Source organism: Xyrauchen texanus, chromosome 30 (genome assembly GCF_025860055.1).
Source record: "Xyrauchen texanus isolate HMW12.3.18 chromosome 30, RBS_HiC_50CHRs, whole genome shotgun sequence".
NCBI lineage: Eukaryota > Metazoa > Chordata > Actinopteri > Cypriniformes > Catostomidae > Xyrauchen > Xyrauchen texanus.
In genome coordinates this window covers 10,191,948-10,212,478 of record NC_068305.1, presented here as the reverse complement: position 1 = coordinate 10,212,478, position 20,531 = coordinate 10,191,948, and the positions used below count along the sequence as shown (strand labels likewise).

The following is a 20,531-nucleotide window of genomic DNA, read 5'->3' as shown; positions in this document are numbered from 1 at the left end:
TATTATAAAGAGTAAAGAGTGTAAAACTTTAAAAAGTTAACCTAGGGTTGAAAATGACTAAGTTCAAAAGGCCTTTATTACATACTGTACGTACACACACACACACACACACACACACACACACAGTAATTTTAAGAGTTACAATTCATAACAAATTCTATTAAATTGAATTCAGTAATTTTGAATATAATAAAATCATAAATATTTTAAGTTTTATTTAATTTACTTAATTACATATTCAATTTGATGTCATTGTTATAAAATTAGTGTAAATCTTATAAATAGGATTAAATATTAGTTTTTTTTTTATACAGATATGCGTTTATGTAGATACTGTGTGTATACACACACACACACACACACACAGTGCATTCAGAAAGTATTTAGACCCCTTAATTTGTTTATGATGCAGCCTCATGCTAAAGCTAAAATGATTTAAAAACTAATTTTCAGATCAATCTACACTCCATACCCCATAATGACAGTGCAAAAACCAGATTTTTGATAACTTTGCAAATGTATTAAAAATAAAAAACTGAAATATCACATTGACAGAAGTATTCAGACCCTTAACTCAGTACAGAAACAGAACAGCGATTACAGCCTCAAGACATTTTGGGTATGATGCGACAAGCTTTGCACACCCGGATTTGTGGATTTTCTGCCATTCTTCTTGGATGGGACTGTTGGTGGAAAGCCATTTTCAGGTCTCAGATGTTTGAGAGGGTTCAAGTCCAGGCTCTGGCTGGGCCACTCAAGGACATTCACAGAGTTGTCCCTAATCCACTCTTAAATTGTCTTTGCTGTGTGCTTGGGGATATTGTCCTGTTTGAAGGTGAACCTTTGACCCAGTCTGAGGTGCTTGGAATTGAGGTCAAACAGTTCAATCTTAATTTCATCAGACCAGAGAATCTTGTTTCTCAGTCTGAAACTCCTTTAGGTGCTTTTTGCAAATTCCAAATGGGCTTTCGTTGTCTTGCACTGAGGAGAGGCTTCCATCTGTCTACTCTGCCATAAAGCCCAGATCGGTGGAGTGTTGCAGTGATGATCTCTGGAGCTCAACCAGAGTAACCATCGTGTTCTTGGTCACCTCTCTTACCAAGGCCCTTCTCATCTGATTGCTCAGTTTGGCCGGGTGGCCAGTTCTAAGGAAGAGTCCTGATTGTTCCAAACTTCTGTTTAAGAATTATCGAGGCCAATGTGCTCTTGGGAATCTTCAATGCAGCCGAAATTGTTTTGTAGCCTTTCCCAGATCTGTGCCTCGACACAATCCAGTCTCTGAGCTGTGCAGGCAGTTCCTTTGACCTCATTGCTTGGTTTTTGCTCTGATATGCATTTTCAGCTGCGAGACCTTATATAGACACATGTATGCCTTTCCAAATCATGTCCAATCAATTGAATTTTCCACAGGTGGACTCCAATCAAAGTGTAGAAACATCTCAAAGATGATCCAGAGAAATTTGATGCACCTGAGCTAAATTTAATAGCAAGTGTCATAGCAAAAGGTCTGAATACATATGTCAGTGTGATATTTCAGTTTTTGTTTTTTTTTTAATTTTCAAACTTATCAAAAATATGTTTTTTGCTTTGGCATTATGGGGTATGGAGTGTAGATAAATGTGGGAAAAAAAAAACTTTTAAAGCATTTTAGCATGAGGCTGCAACATAAAATGTGATTTTTTTTTTTTTTTTTTTAAAGGTGTGAATACTTTCTGAATGCAGTGTGTGTATGTGTGTATATATATATATATATAAGTTGCTAATATAAGTAAAACCTCAAGTACCATGGAGGGTTACAATTACTGAATTTATTTTCTCCTAAGACAAGGTGTTTATTATAATACATATAAAGACAACGCTATTCCGTTATGACCTCATGTTCATGTTGACGTTAGCATGCAGTGGAAGAACAAAGTCATGCCACACTTCTGGCATCTGCAGGAGACGTTGCCATGATGATTCTGCAGAAATAAGCATAGAGGTTGTGAGACATCACACCAGACCATTTCCTTTAAACCAGTTTCCCTCAGAAAATGGTGTGTGCCTGGTGAGACTTTTTCTAGAGAATTCTACTGATATAAATGAAGAGGATCAGCCTTTTGACTTAATTCTGTGTCATATTATTGATATCTCCTTCATCACAGTGTTCAATTAAACTTTAACATACACTCACATCAGGTTTGTTTATATGTCCACAAAGTAAGTGTGTGTTTGCTAGCTGATACAATGATCTGGGACTTTACTAAATTGGCATCTATGAGTGTGGCTACAACATCACACATTTGCCAGCCAAGTAGTAAAACAAACAACACCTTTAATGTGTGTGTATATGAATGTATAGGGCTCACCTTCTCCCAGTCGTGCCGATCTCAGTAGGTGATCGGTGCGACTGAAGGTGGTTTTCTCCCACAGACTGAGCAGCAGTGTGGCCTGCTGGAGCTCCTGATGCGTGAATCTGCTGAAGATCATCTGGAGGGTACCAGCTGTCTTCTTCAGCGCTGGAGTCCTCTGGACCAGCTCTCTGTCTCCAGGAAGGCACAGGATCCTGGCAAGCCAATACCCCAATTAATGCAACTGACCTCTGGTCATGTTAGTTGATAGTTTAGTCAGATTATTACTGAAAAGTTTCTTCTATTAAGGCATGAAGTAAACTTGTAAGCCACGGACACAAAACTTAAATATCAGTGGTTCTTAAATGTTTTGGCGGAATGTTATGGACCATGCGCGACACGGACAGGTTAAGCCGTTGCGCACCATGTCTACAGGATGCAAATGGTGTCCAAAACTCATTTTTAGGGTGGCAGCTGCCACCCATACCACCCATATGGCCTTGGCTTTGTGACCCACCAGTTAAAAACCACTACTGTATATCCTTCACATACAGAGAGATGCTTTTATTTAGCATTTTCCTAATTTAAAGGGATGGTTCATCCAAAAATGAAAATTATTTAATCATTTAGTCACCCTCATGCCATCCCAGATGTGTATGACTTTCTTCAGATTGTTAGAAACATATCTCAGCTCTGTTGGTCCATTCAATGCAAGTCCATTGTTTGGCCACCAAGGCCACCATTCACTTGCATTGTGAGGACCTACAGAGACTGAGATATTCTTCTAAAAATATTTGTGTGTGTTCAGCGGAAGAGAGAAATGTCATACATATCTGGGATGGCATGATGGGGAGTAAATGATGACAAAAAAAAATTGGGTGGTGAAATATTCCTTACATTTTTATTTTGTATCATAAACTATATTATCAGCATAACAATGTTACACATTTTCATATGATTAGTGGCCTACAAATCGTGCACTGCAGAATCTTTAATAGTTTGTATTCATTTTATGTAATTATGTTTTATTGTTCTCCTTTTTTAAAATCCTAAAACATTCTGCTTATTTTCATGTTTAAATCAGATGTTGAATCCCAGATTTTCAATGTGTAACTTGCAAATTTCACTCACCCCTCAATATAGGCTGTTTTTGGAGTGCAGTGCAGCTTTGGTAGGCCTGTGATGACAACAATGAGCTGTCCGGGTGTGCCAAACAAAATATCTGTACAGACATAAATTAAAAACCTATTTTTTTTATTGTTTTTTATTTTTATTTTTTTGCATAAATACATTTCAACAAGTATTTATATACAGTGCTGAAAGTTATGATGGTACAAATGATATTTGACTCTTTCTTTCATACAGTCATCTATTTCACCGCTGTCTGTCATTTACAGTCAACCTGAAATAGCAACTCATTTTATCAACATCAAATGAAAACAGAGTCAGAGTAATAGAGTCATGTTCTCATACCATCTGTATGTGGGCGCGTCTGTGGCGCCTCCTGTGGCGCCTCCTGTGGCAGGAACTTTAATTGAGCTTTAAGCGTCAGCTCTGCAGTGTACTGCTCCACAGCGTCCCCTTGTGGATGTTCCTGCTATGAAATAACAGAGTCAATCCACTTCAGTAGTCTTTTCATTTAGCCTTTTTACTTGCATTAAACCATTTATTATTTTCACATCAGCATATAATATACTTGAAAATATGCCAAACGTGGATGATACAGAGGTAAGCTGATTCATGCTGTGTGGATATGTTCCGTCCTCTGTTACTTATCAAACTTCCTTTCATGTATTTGTTTTTATTATTATTATTTATTTTATGTAAAGCACTTTACTTTACTATATGCACTTAAATGGATTTAGGTCAACCAGCATGCTAACTTAAGTTTAGGCAATGGTTTGCTTGTTTTCAATTTAATTTAATTTAATTTAGATGTATTTTATTTTATTATTTTATTTAGTTTAATTTATTTAATTAATTTTCCTTTAATTTATATTTAATAAAAAAAATAAAAATCTCAAGAAACTATTTGCACAATCCTGAGCAATTAAACACATTTTTAATAACTTAGGTTTAGACCACCGTTTGCTTGTTTTACCATTTAATTTAATTTATTTGATCTTATTTCATTTTTAATTTTATTATATTTTATTTCATACATCTAAATTGTATCTCAAGAATATATTTTCTCAATCCTCAGCAATTAAACTAATTTTCTAGCACAATTTTTTTTCAGTACAATTAACTTAAATTTGCTAGTTCAGAATAATTTCTCATTCTATCCCTTAATAATTGGTTTCATGTCTATTTGTCCTGAACTCAAGGACTGGCTAAATGTAAAGGAGTTTGCTATTAAAAAAAAAAAAAAAAAGGTCAGCTCAGTTTGATTATCTTACCTTTGGACCAAGTTTGTACCAGACAGAGCATTGAGTATCGAAGTGCCCCAGATACCAGTCTGCCAGCTGGAGAGTGGTCTCACCCAGAAACACCTTCCTCTTGAGTCCTCTGTTGTGCCACACTGAGGCCTTAACTACACTGCTGACCAGCTGCTCACGAATAACAACACACTGCAAACACAACACACACATTTTACTTGCATAATGACTACTACTATCCATCAAGGCCTGGTTCAAGATGAGGCTTTGGGTGCTAGTCACATAAGGATATCCATGATTATCCTGTGGTGACTGTGACGATTAAATTTCGGGGACAAAAGCATAGTGTGGAAGCTGCGATTAGTTCACGCCTCACCCATCTGCTAATTTTGCTGGGGAGCTGGAGCCAGGGCCATCTACACCAGCTCCACATCAGGATGATGTAAGTCTAGGCTTCCCCAGGCTTAAAGGCTTCCCCGCTGGGAATTTCCTCTGGAGCAGATGGGAGACGAGACTCTTAGGCAAGCCTTCAACCAAGTGAAAGTGATTGATGGTCACCATCTTCAGCCAGACATTGCACTCACCTATCCATACTTATCAAATGAGCGGTTGTATCGAGAGATGCAGGATGCTCAGACAAAGGAAGATACAACCTAGTTATTGATACAGAAGAACCATCGGGAAATGTTATTCCAGACGGCTCATTATAATCCGGTGGTGGATCACATAGAGCAGGAAAAGACACTGAAGCATCTAATGGCCGTTTCTATTGGCCGGGCATTCGCAGGGATGTTCGCAGATGGTGTGCGGCATGCCGTGAATATCAGCTGGTGAATCTGCCGGCCACCCAAAGAGTGCCTTTGCGCCCGCTTCCTTTGATCGAGGTCCCCTTCGAAAGAATTGGTATGGACCTCGTCGGCTATTAAAGCGGACGGCACGGGGGCATTGCATTGTGTTGGTCCTGATGGACTATGCAACATGATAACCGGAAGCAGTGCCATTGCACAACATCTCAGCACATAGTGCTGTGGAGGCACTCTTTAGAATGATCTCCTGAGTGGGGATTCCGAAAAAATCCTCACTGATCAAGGCACTACTTTTATGTCTAGTACATTACGCGAGTTGTACGAATGATTGGGTATTAAATCGATTCGGACAAGCGTGTACCTACCGTACATTTATGGCTTGGTCGAACGGTTTAATAAAACCTTGAAAAACATGATTCATAAGTTTGTGCACAAAGATGCTTGGAATTGGGATAAGTGGCTTGAACCCCTGTTATTCACAGTTCGAGAGGTCCTGCAAGCCTTCCCAGGGTTCTCCCCATTTTAATTATTGTATGGGCGTAAGCCTCATGGGGTCTTAGATGTCGTGAGGGACAATTGGGAGGAGGGACCTCCAAACAGCAAAAAAAAAATTTGTTTTATTGTTAGACAATTCATAAGAGAAAGGTTGAGAACCACGCAAGAGATGGGGGCATAACTCAAAAAAATGTATGAGGTAAAGGAGGTGGATTGTGGTCCCAGGCCACTAAAGACCAATCAATACATATTAGTTTTATTCATATTGGTTGTTAATTCTCACCGTGAATGTTTCGTTGTAAATCGGGTTATTTCCTCTCTTGACCGATGTCTTCATCTTGTTATTCTGATGTTTCTTCTGGAGTAAACAGACTTTCACATACCTGCGTGTTCACAAATAAATAACATATTGTTGGCGTCAGATGATAGATGTAGTAATATATCGTAACATTTATTGAATTCTACAATATGGCTCTTATTAAGAATAGTTCAGGCAAAAATTGTCAAGCTCCAAAATGACATATAAGCATCATACAGGTATCAGAAAAGAGGTCCGTATGACCATACATTGTTATGAACCACCTTTATGATACTTTATGGTGCTTTTTTGTCATTTTGAAGCTTGAAAGCACTTGAAAGCTTCACTTTCCTTAAATGGAAAAGAGTGGCCAGGATATTCTTCAAATATTTAATTCAGTGTTCCAGGAAAGAAAGCTATATGGGTTTGCAGCAACATTATGGTGAATAAAAGAGGTCAAACCAATACTTCACCAAACAACTTACGGATTACATTTCTTCTTCTTTGTCATATCTCCGAACATCAGATTTTTGCATGCTTTGATAGTTATCTCCAAACAGGACGTCCCGTTGTTATAAGCAATGGCAATCTCTATTTCTCCAGTCACATGAGTGTTTTCAAACGTCCCACCATCCATTCCTGTGCTGCTGTTGCTGTCCTGAACAAAACATGTTTTTGAATAAATTCATTGTTCAATCATAATTACTTATATATATTTTTCTAACTGTATATTGATTTATACAGCTAAAGAAACTGAATGAATATGACAAATACTCTAAAACATGAGCCTGCAAGAGTTAACTAATTGACGTCAATGCGTTATCAAAGAATCTTTGAGACTCTTGCAAACCTTTTGCTTCCTGCAAGTTATCCAATTAATGGTTATCTGATTAAATCAAAAACTGATTAAATGCTGAGTGAATACACACCATTTGCTCATCACTGTATGCAGATAAGTGGGAAACATCAAAATTTGTTAGGCAGACCGTACTTGCAGAACTGTTCGGCTCCGTGTCTCTGGTGTTCTGGGTTAAGTTGGGAAGACTTGGAGCTTTGCACAGCTATGAAAAGGACAATATCAGTTAGGACATCATTCATTCCTTGTTCTAAAACGAATCAGGAAAAACCTTGGTGCTTACAAAAAACATTCAAACATAGGAGATAACAAGTACAACATTCTATTTTTCACAAAAACCTTTGTCTTAAAACGGTCATTCTGCTTTTAGTGTATAGGAAATACCAATTTTAGATTTCAAATTTCCCTTTGCAAATAGTGTAGAGCTGAATTGAATTCGAACAAAGAGCCCTAGAACAGTTGGTATGGCCCAAACAGATCTCAACATCATCGAGTCTGTCTGGGATTACACGAAGAGACAGAAGCAACTGAGACAGCCTAGACAGATTGAAGAATTGTGGCAAGTTTTCCAAGAAGCTTGGTACATCCTATCTGAGGACAACAACCAAAAAACAATGTGTCCAGGTGTAACTAGGAGAATTGGTGCTGTTTTGTAGGCAAAGGTGGTTACACCAAACGTTGATTTAGCTCTTTAATGTTTACTGAATTTTGTATGATGTTAATTGATAAATGAAAACTATTTATGGCATTACTTTTGATGACATCCTCACCATGCAACATTTTTCAGAATTGCATAAACTTTTGCACAGTACTGTATTGAAGGTTCTATGAAGGTTTTATATATAAATATATGTAAATTCACCAGATGAGGATTATTGTTATTCAAGTTGGAGATGCAATGTATGTGTTGACGAGCATGTTTCCATATAGTCGCATTTTTCTATGCATGCTCTCGTTTTCATTTAGAACACTTGATTAACAGTTAAAATAACAAAATATGGATCAAAGTGAGGATGAAAAATATGGATGAATATTGTCAATGATGATTTATGTATAGCAAATCCCCACGAGGTGTCAGTGATTGTTTTTATTTAATTTCTTAATGTAATCATTTTATGTATTAAATGCTATCGGGAACTATCGGCATAGACTTCTTGCAGAAAACCGATCAATCGGTAAAACCAATATATCGGTCTACCTCTTATAGCAAGCATAAAAAGGGCAACTTGCATCCAATTCTTGCCAAATAATGAGCATTTTAATGAGCACTTAATGTATATTAATCAGAAACATAAAATTATGTCAAAATGTTGCAAAATTGGTTATTATGGTGAGATTAAAAGTAAGTATCATGTGATTTTTAACTGTCTGCTTTGTGTTTATATTCATTACTGCTTGTTGACAGCATATATCAAATAATAAAGCCTGATGATCATTAAACCATACTGAACTTTATATACATTCTATAGGTTTCTATTATTGGCAACTCCTTCTTTGTGTGTTCGCTTTACATTAAGGTACATTTTCATAGGTATGTTGAACAAGTGTTAAATGTGTACTCAGTAAGTTTTTGTTAATGTTGTCTTGAAATTACACTAAGGGGCATGGATGCCACCTCATATAAAGCAACAGTTTTCAGTTTCAGATGCCAGTGTAGAGAATCACAATTCATAGTCAGCTATGATTCATTTAATCCACCACTGAAAGTGTCCAATTACAGGGCGGTTACTGAGATTAAGCAGGTCGTTTTCGGTTGGTCATGTGATCCTTGTGGTCCATGTAGAATAAAACAGCTTTTATAAGGTTAATGATATGACTGGAGTCCTCATCTCATTTGAGTGCTCATGATTTAATACATGTTTCAAAATTACAACTAATTTCTTTAGGTGTAGCTTTTTTAAATATTACTGGGTGCACCTTTAAGCATTTTTAACATCAGGTCAAATGCATACTGTTTGGCAGGTATTACATAAAAGTCCATCTTTAATGCATGTTGTTATAACCGCATATCAATGATTTATAATGCTATTTGTAAATGAATTATTAGTCATTAATTAACCCACTTGTAATCCCTTAACATAAGGAACATTAATTTAAAGTGTTACATTTGCCTTTGCTCAACCTCAAATTTAGATCCCCATTCACACATCAACCCACACACCCACACACCATCACATGGGTCCATTACTGCAGCTGATCATACAAACACCTGACTTCTGACCTCATTCTCACGGCCACGTATTAAGAACTCCATTAATCTATGACAAATTACGTTTCTGTGCGGAAAGCATGCTTGTGCTCATAAAGAAATCCTTCCTTTCCTAAACCCATTAACTGATATGTGTCAAAGGGGTTTCTGGAAAAAATGAATAAATGTGTCACTGTTGAGAATAGACAAAACCTTCCATGCATGCAAAAGTTCATAAGTCAGAATTGTTGCCGTAGATGAACATGAGTTTGTTCACTTGATAGGGTATGAAGCTTGAAGCTTGTTTAAGCAATAATTCACCCAAAAATGAAAAGAATATTAACCTTTTCATGAGAGTAAATTCCCCTGCAGTGCCCCCTGGAGTGAGTTATTTTTGCACGTGACATGGCACAGTCAGTAGAGGTGGGCAACGTGAAGGAGTATTTATTATTTATTTTAATTTAATTTTGTATTTCTTGTCATAACAAATAAAATACTGTATATACTGTAATATAGTAAACATGTGAACAAATGGGTTATGTCTGCTGTACTGTATTTGTTTTATTTATTTTGTTTTTATAGCTGTAAAAATCAATGAACAATTAAAATCAGCTGTATGCTTTGCCTATATGCACTGTTTGACTTCTCAGACAGTGTGTGTGTGTGTGTGTGTGTGTGTGTCTGAAAAGCGCTTGTGTAAACAGACTTGGCTGCGTGCAATGGATAATCACACTCGAGTATACAACTATTAAACTGTTATTGTGGTGCTTTTGTGATAGTTTGTCTGTCTTTTTCAGAATACAAATGTAATATATGCTTGAAAAGACTGTTTGAGTTGCTGTTTGTGTGAATGAAAACCGCATCTGCACCTAATAAATAGAAGTGGCTGCATGCATGGGAAGATCACATTTAGAAATGAAGGCTGTGCAGATACAAGCTGTGAACTGTTATCATGGTACTTAAGTGACTACACAAAATAACCATAGTATGTGCTTGAAAAGACTCTTTGAGTAGCTGTTTGTTTGACGCATGACAACAGCTACTAATGTAAACAAATGGCAGCACGCATTGGAGGAATATCACGTTTGATCTATTGACTGCACATGTAAGAGCTGTAAAAAATTGGTACTTTGTTGATGAGTTGGATGTATGTATATAAAATAAAATAGAATAAAATTATTCTGTGGTTTAAAAGACTGTATGAGTAACTGTTTGAGCAAATCTAAATTACAGACGCTTGACTAGCACAGCCTGTGTCAGCGCGAAAGCCGTTTTGAACCTGGCTGCTAGTAACGTAACTGGCTGTTGCAGAAACACATATGTGTGACGCTACTCTGAGGGGCCCAGCTGTTAACCGCCACATATGTGTGACGCTACTCTGAGGGGCCCAGTTGTTGACCGTCACATATGTGTGACGCTACTCTGAGGGGCCAGTTGTTAACCGTCACATATGTGTGACGCTACTCTGAGGGGCCCAGTTGTTGACCGTCACATATGTGTGATGGTATGTATAAAAGGGTTAAGGGCTGATAGCCTCAGTCACCATTCACTTTCGTTGCATTTTTTTCCACATGAAAAAAAGAAGTCACAAGGGTTTTTAGTAAATGATGACAGAATTTTCTTTTTTTGGATGACCTATCCCTTTAAGAGCTTGCACACAACACTAAATGCACAATTTACAGTATGAATAACCTCTGGATCCACACAGAGAGAACACAGCTAGCTCTTACATTGCATGCTTTGTCAATGGCACCCTCTGATTGGCTCTTGCGACCTGAGCTTAGCTCCAGCCCATTGTCCACTGTCAGGTGACCTGCTTCCACACTCAAGTCATTCTGAGATTTGGAAAACTCTAGAATCAGGAACAGACCAAATATCTAGGATCAGACTGTTGTAAACATACACTTTGAACGCTATAACAAATTATGGACAAACTTGGGAAGAAATGGCTGATTTCTGCACTACTACCATCATTCTGTAGTTACAACTATCACTTTTAAATCACAATGTACACTGAACATACAATGCAATGCCTCTCTTGTTAATATCTGAGTGCTAACAATCACTCGTTTTATTGCCTTACTTTTAATGTGAGCACTGACAGACACCATCAAGTTCTCCATGGATTTAGTAAAAGGCTTTGATTTTTTGAGTTCCTAGATACAAAGACACACCAAATGCACAAATATTAGGTGATGAGGAAACACACACACACACACACACGCACACACAGACATAATCCTCTTCACCTGTGATCTGTTAAACGATGCAGCTTCATAATACGGAGGAGGTGTTGGAGGTACGACTGCGATGAAACTGAAGCACACAAGAAAAAAAAGCACAAGAATTGTAATAAAGCAAGAGTATGCTATTTTGATTATTGTAACATTTCCTTAAAAGTTTTTTAGTAGCATTTAGTGAGTGCTGTCCAACCTGAGTCGTTGATAAGACTGTAATATTTTGTCTCCTGTGGTCTCATGTTTGTTTTCTACAAGATAATACAACAAGGCAACATAAGTGTTATTTTGGGCATATTTATTTCAGTAGGAAACAAGTTTGCATATTTTGTTAATGCAAGGCATGTCTGGAAAGTGTGTAGTATGAATGTTTGTGTAATGTACTGTACTGTACAGTACTGTATGTGTAGTGTTGTGCATGTGCAATATAAATATTTAGGCCATAGTGCAGTTGAACAATGTTTCTGTTTAAAACCCCAACACCAATTCCGAAAATGCCTGAAAATGTTAAAGAAATAGTGTTTTGTTAATTCTATCAGCTGAAAACCTGAACAATGGTTGAATGGGGGGAAATTCTGCTTGCTAAACTTAACAAACTTGTGTCTTCATTGCCCAAGCATGCACTTAATACGTGTTATTAGAAGAAATGGTGACGTTACATAGTAGGAAACACTCAACTGTTCCAACTTTATTGGACTTATTGTAATCATCTGATTTGTAATGACAGTATATATATATATGTACATGTATCCACAATAATTGATCATATTCATCAGTTAATAAGAGAAAACAAACCTTTAGAATCAGGAAATTTCTTTTCTTGCTGTTCCAGAAACCATCCACCAGATTTGATCTTAAATTCCCTGCAAACCAGACAGCAGTTTTTTCTTATTTAAAGGAATATTCCGGGGTTCACAAGTTAAGCTCAATCGACAGCATTTGTGGCATAATGTTGATCAACACAAAAATGAATTTCGACTCGTCCGTTTAAATGGAGGTTCCAGTGAGGCATTTACAATGGAAGTGAATGGGGCCAATTTTTGGAGAGTTTAAAGACAGATATATGAAGCTTATTTTATTTTATAAAAGTACTTACATTATTCTTCTGTTAAAACTCATGTATTATTTGAGCAGTAAATTTGTTTATATTGTCATTTTTACAGTCGTTTTAGAGTTTGTTGACATTTCATCACCATGGTATCATAGTTACCACAGAAAAGGTTAGGAAGTGATGTTATCACACTAAAAGCATGTTTACACTCATATCATTTATGTCTTGTGGCTATAATTTTACATAGTTCAAATCATTCATAAACTGGCGTTCACAACTAAACTAATCATGTAGGCGTGCCTTTACCTGTACGCATGACACACTGTGCACTTCCAGTCCTTCGCAGACCTGACGACCTGACACCTGTTACAGATGCGGTGACTACATCCACAGCACACGGAACCGCAGTCCCAGAACTTTCCCAAAGGTCGCTGACATCGTGCACATGATCTCTGACCAGACGGACGAGTAAATGTCTTGGCACCCTGGCGACAGATGTCTTGCAATTCTGTCCTCAGCCTCCTAAAACACACAGTCAAAAGTAAGCAATCTAGTGCCTTCATTGTTTGTTTTTCATCGATGCCTTTATCAGTTTTATTGGCTTTGTTCAACTTTGTCATTGTCTCTAGTACCGAGTAAAAATTAACGTTTTAATGATTCTTTACAAATAAACCAATTGTGAGCAAATCAGGGTAAATAAGAAAGAGCTTCAAAAAGTGTGTCTACTCCATCGTCCGGCACAGGAGGAGGCCTTATGGGAAAAAATATTATTGAGCCTATTACAGTAAAATAAAACAAATGTATTTCTTCAACATTTTGGTACCTGATTCTGCCAGCTTCAACAGTTCGAAGCGCTTTGTCTCGCTGAAGAACCTCCAGGACTCTTTCTCTCTCCAGAGCCTGGAACAACCCGAGATCCGTAATGCAGGATTCATGTTGCCTGCTTTGCCAGTTTTCCTGTTCTAATTTCATTTCCTCCTCTGTTCGGGAAGGTCTCACTGTGCTCAGATTCTGTTATTTAAGAACAAATTGGGTAAAACTTTACAATAAGGCTCCATTTTAACATTAGTTAACATGAACTAACAATGAACAATACTTTTACAGCTTTTATTAATCTTAATTAATGTTCATTTCAACATATACTAATGTGTTATATACTCCAGTGGTTTAATCCATGTCTTCAGAAGAGATATGATAGGTGTGGGTGAGAAACAGATCAACATTTAAATCCTCTTTTACTATAAATCTCCATCTTTGGCCAGCCCCAACCAGTATGATATGCACGATGAATGTGCTTCGCCAAAAAACAAAAGATTAAGGTGGAAGTGAAAGTGAAAGTGGAGATTTATATTAAAAAAGGACTTAAATATTGATCTGTTTGTCACCCACACTTATTATATCATTATTAATTTATTAAATAATATTATTTATATTATTATTATATCACTTTTGACAATATGGATTTAATCACTGGAGTTTTATGGATTATTTTTACGCAACCTTTATGTGCATTTTGGAGCTTCAAAGTTCAGACCACCATTGCACTTGCACTGAATGGACATACAGAGATATTCCTCTAAAAATCTTAATTTGAGTTCAATAGAAGAAAGTCAAACACATCGTGGATGAATTGGAGTAAATGAGAAAACTTTCATTTTGTGTGAACTATCCCTTTAAACACAGAGGCAACTATAATAAACCCACAAAGCAAAGTGTTACAACGCATTATAAATTATTAATAACAGATATGGAGCAGGTAATCTAACCACAGTCTTTTTTTAAATGATGTCAGTAATCTGTCCATCTGCAAAACTAGCAGTGGTTAAACTGAGTCAATAGGCCTGAATGGAATCCAGAGGAGTGTCGGATGAGTCTGCAGTCATTTCAACCGTTCTTTATGAGATCATTTACGTGAAGTTACTGTGATGCACTCTAGTGCACTGAGCTGTCATGCAATGATGGGGTTATGTGGGAACCCACAATGTTTGGCCCTGTCAACTCACTGTGAGGGGCTTTTGATGCACAACACCCATTTCCAGGAAAAGCTTAACAAATGCAACGTCTGTTTGATGTAGTTCAAACTGAATGTTTTAGTTGGAATGTCTGTTCAAGATCCTTTATTACTTTGAGACATGCATGTATAAGACTCACTCTAAAGCAAAAAAATGAAATGCATGTTAAACATTACACAAACACTGAATTGAACTACAGTGACTACAGTTAATTGGGTTACATGCATCGGATCATTAACATCTAACTCTCTCTATTGGGGTCAAACAACAGTGGATATTTCTTAAACCTTAACAAAGGTGGTAGAAAAGGCCAATAACTCAGATTAATCGGTATAACCATCTACAATTACTCTCCAGCATATGTTCTGACCATTGTTACTTGTGCAAAGAATATTTAAACCCAGGAATGCAAAACCCCATGAAAATCTGGGACTAAAAACCTAATTTAAAACTGGAAATAAACAGAAAGATTCATGTTTTTGAAAGATGCAAACAAATTAAATACATTGTTTTTATGACATAATATTAATTAATATTATATAAAGAAATATTTAAGATACTTTCACTAATCAAATAAGCAAATTTGTGACATTGGTCAAGTTAACTTTGTACAAAAAGTCAATTCCCTTGCATTTTGAAACACATACATGATGCTCCTTGGAAAATTCCCATGCCATGCTGGTATAACATGCATCATAGATGTTTGTCCGTGCCAGCTCGAGTGCATGTTGTCATTAAACCAAAAGGGGCACATACCAAATACTTCAGATATTCCAGTTAAATCTGAACTCAATTTGTCATTCTGATAATACAGTTTGTAATTCAAAAAGTTTAAAAATATTAGAAAAGGTCAAAATAGATGCATTTTTACTAGTGGTCTCAGACCCAACTGTATGGTTAACATAATTACTTTTAGTATTTCTCTGTTAATGTGACCTACACAAACTGGTGCAGAGCTTAAAGGGCTAATAACCCAATATTTACTGTAAACACTGTAAAGGTTTTGCAGGTATTCTAAGTTGCAAGTTCATTCACATCCATGAACACCTTGTTGTTCACCTTCTCTTGTCTATGTAGCTCATTCAACATCTCCAAAAAAAACTCTTGAGAGGAAAGACATTCAACGCATCATTCAAAAGTGTTGCATGCATAGACACTTACCTTTCTGCTAGTTTCATGAGACAGCTCAAAGGGCTGAAATCTCAACCCTATTTAAAGAGACTGAGCAGTTCGTCACCTTCCACTTCCTTCCTGTATAGATGATGACGACACAGGGCTGAGAATCTGAAATTGAATGTTGACATGTATTAAAATTTGCAGTGTGCTACATCAGTAAGAACCACTGACCTGCAGAAATCAAATTAACTTGATAGTGAACTTCTAATTCAAACAACTTGCTTGTAAGAGGACAGAGTGTATCCTGTTGCAGTGATCAGGGAGGAAATACATTTGAAGCAGGGGAGAATTTTGTTTTCACCAATGCTGCTAGACTGGGGCTTGTTGTCAAATGGGGAAGCGGTCACATATATCTCAGTAAGTATAAAGTTTTAACTCAAAAGTTAAATTAAATAAATGTGTGTGGTTTTTCTTGCATGTTGGTTTCAAACACCTAGTTTTGTAAGGTGTTTTAAATTAGAATGCATTTTGTGAATTTGATCTTACAAATAAATTCCAATATTGTCACCATCATCATGGTATTGTAATAGCTGTTGAGTAAAGTAAACACAGTAAAATCAACCTCACTGGCATGAATATCAAGGGGTATTACCATCAATTAATCACATAATAAATGTGAGTACACATTTTAACCATTATATACAGTATATATATATACACACACACACACACACACACACAGTGTTGGGGAGTAACAGAATACATGTAAGGGGATTACGTATTTAAAATACAAAATATAAGTAACTAGAAACAACACTGCATAAGATTGTGACAGGGCAGAGAGCAGGGCCGGTTTGTGATTACGCACACCCGGCCCCTAATCAGGCTAATCAAGTCTCAGAGAGGGATAAAGGCTGACTGGAAGCTGCAGTGCGGGGGAGAGAGAGATTTATGGACAGCTGTCCGACACCTTTGTGTGTTTGTCTTTTTGTTTAGTTCTTCATTAAAATATTATTTATATCGTCAAGCCAGTTCTTGCCGCCTCCTTTCCATTAATTCCTTTACACTAGTGCCGAAATCCGGGAAGGAGGAGGGATGCGCCATATTAGAGTCCTCGCCGCTACCATCCACCCCAATGGAGCAGCCGCGGCCATCCGCCGGAGGACATAGGAGTCTGGCCGCCTGGAAGTGGAGGCAAGGCCGCCGACCACGAGGGGGGTCTCCCAACCAACCACCTGGAGCAGTTAGCGCTGCCAGGGGTGGGGGAGACCCCTACTGTCCACCAAAAATGCAGCGGGGAGCTCCGTCCACCGGTGCCGGAGGTCTGCCTGCGATCCATCCGTGGAGGTGCGGCTGTCGTACATTAGAGGGTGGAGGAGTGTCTGAGGACCAAGATATGGCGTATCAGAGAACTGGCGAGTAAGTGTTTTTTTTCTCTCTCTCTTCCATTGCCGCTCCTTGTTGGCCTTTCCCTCTCTTTTTAAATGATTTGTTAAATTGGCACAATCGCCGTTACAGCGTGTAGGTGCCACACTTTTTTTTTGTTTCCCTCCCCTTGTCCCCTCCCTCATCCAGGTAGATGGGGATGACCTGCCAGCAGAAGGTGCGGAAAGCAAGCAAAGTTTTTCTTGGTTGTTGGTAGATAGGATGTTCCAAGCTTCTTCGGAGAATTTGTCGTAATTGCTTCTGTCTCTTCATGTAACCCCAGATTGACTCAATAGGGGGTCTGTGGGGGCCATGATATCTGTTGTAGGGCTGCCAGTTCTTCTTTTCTAATGTTTTCTATTTACAAAAGTAATGTTTTGGAGACTAACATTTATTTTTCCTATTGACACACTGAGGAAATACATAACTATCTTAAGATAAATGTTTTTGAGAAACATCGTCTAGGTTACGTATGTAACCTCCGTTCCCTGATGGAGGGAACGAGATGTTGTGTCAAAGAAGCGACACTAGGGGTCTCTCTTGAGCGCTGAATATGCCTCCGATCTATGAAAAAAGACCAATGAGAATTAGGCAGACCTTATTTGCATACCCCGCCCCCGGACATACAGGTATAAAAGTGGGGAAATAAATTGAGTCCATTCAGGATTTTTCTGAGGAGCCGGAAATGGTCCGGCCACCACAGTGGCTCGGCTCAGCGACGTGGCCGGGAGGACACAACATATTGTTCCCTCCAGCATAACCTAGACGTTCCCCATCTGTCGCTCACTTTGACGTTGTGTCGAAGAAGCGACACTAGGGGTCCAATTTAAATCACGCCATGCGCTGAGCCGTGTACGTGTAATGTTGACACAAGAGCGGGCAGGTATCTCACGTGCAAAGGCGACCAGTTTTGTCAGGCTGCACGTACCCTTCCCCAATGCCCCATAAAAGTCGGCGGAATCCTTCTTATTACCCTAAACAGGGGAACAAGGCAACGCTTGCCAACCTGACCCGAGCCTAGCCGGGCCTCTTTTCTCTCTATGTTTCTCGTATAGAGCCAAACGGCTGGGGCGCTCACACACATAGTGGGAAGGGGGTCTTACCCAGTTTCCTATTCTTTCAGGGGGAAAAGACCCTGCGGAGACCACACCTGCCCAGGGACAAGGAGGTAAAAGTGCCGAAATACATCACATGGGCCACTCAGGTCACATGTGGAAACATGGCGCGGTGGTAGATCCAGCCTCAAGGAGGGGGAGTTGCTATAACATGGCGACCGGAGGGCAGCTGGAACTGCCTAAGGGAGATGCGTGTCCACTCATAAGGGGACCGTACCGCGGCAAATACACACAGGAGGAGTCCACGCAGGAGTCCCGACCTGTGGAGCACCTATTCCAGTACAGGGTAGATTTGAGTACATGCAGTGGATTGGGACAGCGAATTCCTCCGCTGAATTGCGGACCCACAGGGCTAGGGAGGAGTCACCCAGGGATCCGAATGTACGGGATCTCCTGGGAGAGGAAGCGCACAGTTTTACCTCTGCCGAGGGAAAGGGCGCTAGGTGCAAGCGATCCACCTGGCCAGACCGTCAGCGTGTTACCGAGTTCTACTGGCTCGGACCTGAGAAAACATGGGACGATACTGACTCAACCCAGAACGTTTAAAGCTCTGCACGCGGTTCAAATAGGTATGCAAAGCTCGTACCAGTCACAGCAACGAAGGGGCTGTGAATTAAAAAAAATTAGGAAAAACTGAATATGGTCACATAAAATGTATTTGTGCATGGAACTACTTTATACGAGACGGATCAGAATCTGCCGTTGCTGGTTCAAATCAAATGATGCGTCCAAGCCTATGTTAGTAATTCAAAAATGTCACTTCAGAAATAGTATCATGGCTTGTGCTGTTTCAAGCAAGTTATTGGATAAACATGGATGGATGTGAGTGTGTGTGTGTGTGTGTGTGTGTGTGTGTGTGTGTGTGTGTGTGTGTGTGTGTGTGTGAGTGAGTGAGTGAGTGAGTGAGAGAGAGAGAGAGAGCGGAGTGTGTGTGTGATCACCTGTTGCCACACCCAAGCAGAGATGTTGTCAGCTTTCTGGAGATCAGCTTTCTCAGTGGAAAAATTGCTGTCCGACCGGGGGTAATTCTCCCTATTTCACTGTAGCCAGTGCGCAAGAGTCTTTTACTATAGAAACTACAATGTCCTTCGCCATTTTGAACAGTATGTCCTCTCTAATGTGGAAACTCCATTAAGAGGTAAGCGTCTTGAGTTGTGTAATTAATGTCTGTTGTGTCTTTTTTTATTTATTTATTTATTTATTTACAGGGGCAATGCACATTAATAAACATAAATGTAAACATGCCAGAATTAGCCCAAAAGGCTATTTTTCATCTGTAGACCCTTGACAGAATGTTAAACGGTCACCCTTAAAACAGAGACAGAGCATCACACATATACACATCATATGAAAAAAAAAAGAATAATAAAAAAATACAAAATAAATAAACGTGAATTATCTAAAACAAAGTAAACATGAGAGAAAGGAAAGAGAGAGAGAAAGATGGCAACAGAAGAGAGCAACATAGCCAAGAACAATTAGTACAAAGAAGTCTATTGTCAAGAATACAATACTAATGTTGACAGTGCTGAATTGTCAGTAACCATTTTTTAAGATGAGACTGAAAAGAACCAAAAGCATGTAATTGTCTAATTGTTGATGGGACAGAGTTCCATTCCCTTGCAGCTTTGACTGAAAATACAGACTGGCTAAAGTTACTTCTTTTGAGAGGGATAATACAGTCCCCTCTTTCCGCACCCCTTGTAGATCGGTGAGCAGTTGTTCTAATGTTCACAAACTGTTTTAGTGGTGAAGACAGGCTATGTATAGTCTTAAACAGCAAACAGATATGTACATATTTGATCAAGTTATCCCAGCTTAGCAAGTTGTATTTTTTTAATATTGAGCAGTGATGAAACCAAACTGATTTCTTATCAAGAGTTTTTAGTGCTTGTTTATACAAAGACTCTAGTGGTTTCAGAGTAGTAATTCTAGCTTGCGACCAAGTAGTTAAACAGTAGGTAATATGAGAAATGATCATGGAATGCATATACATCAAAGCGGCTTCAGACGACATATAATCACGAATAAATCTAAAATTTGATAAACTAAATCTGACCCGGTTACAGACCTTTTTAACCTGCGCCTTAAATGAAAGTTTGGAATCAATAAGAATACCAAGGTACTTATATTTTGATACAACTTGTAATCTTTCCCCTGATACAAATACATCTGGCACTATACTTAAATTCTTAGTTTTGGTGATAAACATACACACTGTTTT

At 38.4% G+C, this 20,531-nt stretch overlaps 1 protein-coding gene across 1 annotated transcript; it reads right to left on the bottom strand.

Annotated features, from left to right (window-relative positions):
- Positions 1-142: 142 nt before the first annotated feature.
- On the bottom strand, positions 143-15,821 carry sytl3 (synaptotagmin-like 3). The gene is made up of 16 exons (XM_052098701.1): positions 15,813-15,821; positions 13,463-13,650; positions 12,946-13,161; positions 12,384-12,451; positions 11,785-11,839; positions 11,601-11,667; positions 11,435-11,507; positions 11,082-11,203; positions 7,237-7,368; positions 6,793-6,965; positions 6,293-6,392; positions 4,730-4,900; positions 3,804-3,927; positions 3,462-3,552; positions 2,349-2,545; positions 143-1,961 (listed from the first exon to the last, which is right to left on the bottom strand). Exons 2-16 carry the CDS (start codon positions 13,609-13,611, stop codon positions 1,867-1,869), a joined length of 1,833 nt encoding a protein of 610 aa, XP_051954661.1. The 5' UTR covers positions 13,612-13,650; positions 15,813-15,821; the 3' UTR covers positions 143-1,866.
- Positions 15,822-20,531: the final 4,710 nt, after the last annotated feature.

Coding starts and splice junctions, on each gene's coding strand:
- sytl3 (XM_052098701.1), bottom strand. CDS start 13,611: ATGAAATTAGAACAGGAAAACTGGCAAAGCAGGCAACATGAATCCTGC. Junction 6,966..7,236: donor CATACAGTGATGAGCAAATG/GTGTGTATTCAC, acceptor TGTTTTGTTCAG/GACAGCAACAGCAGCACAGG. Junction 3,928..4,729: donor GGTACAAACTTGGTCCAAAG/GTAAGATAATCA, acceptor GTTATTTCATAG/CAGGAACATCCACAAGGGGA.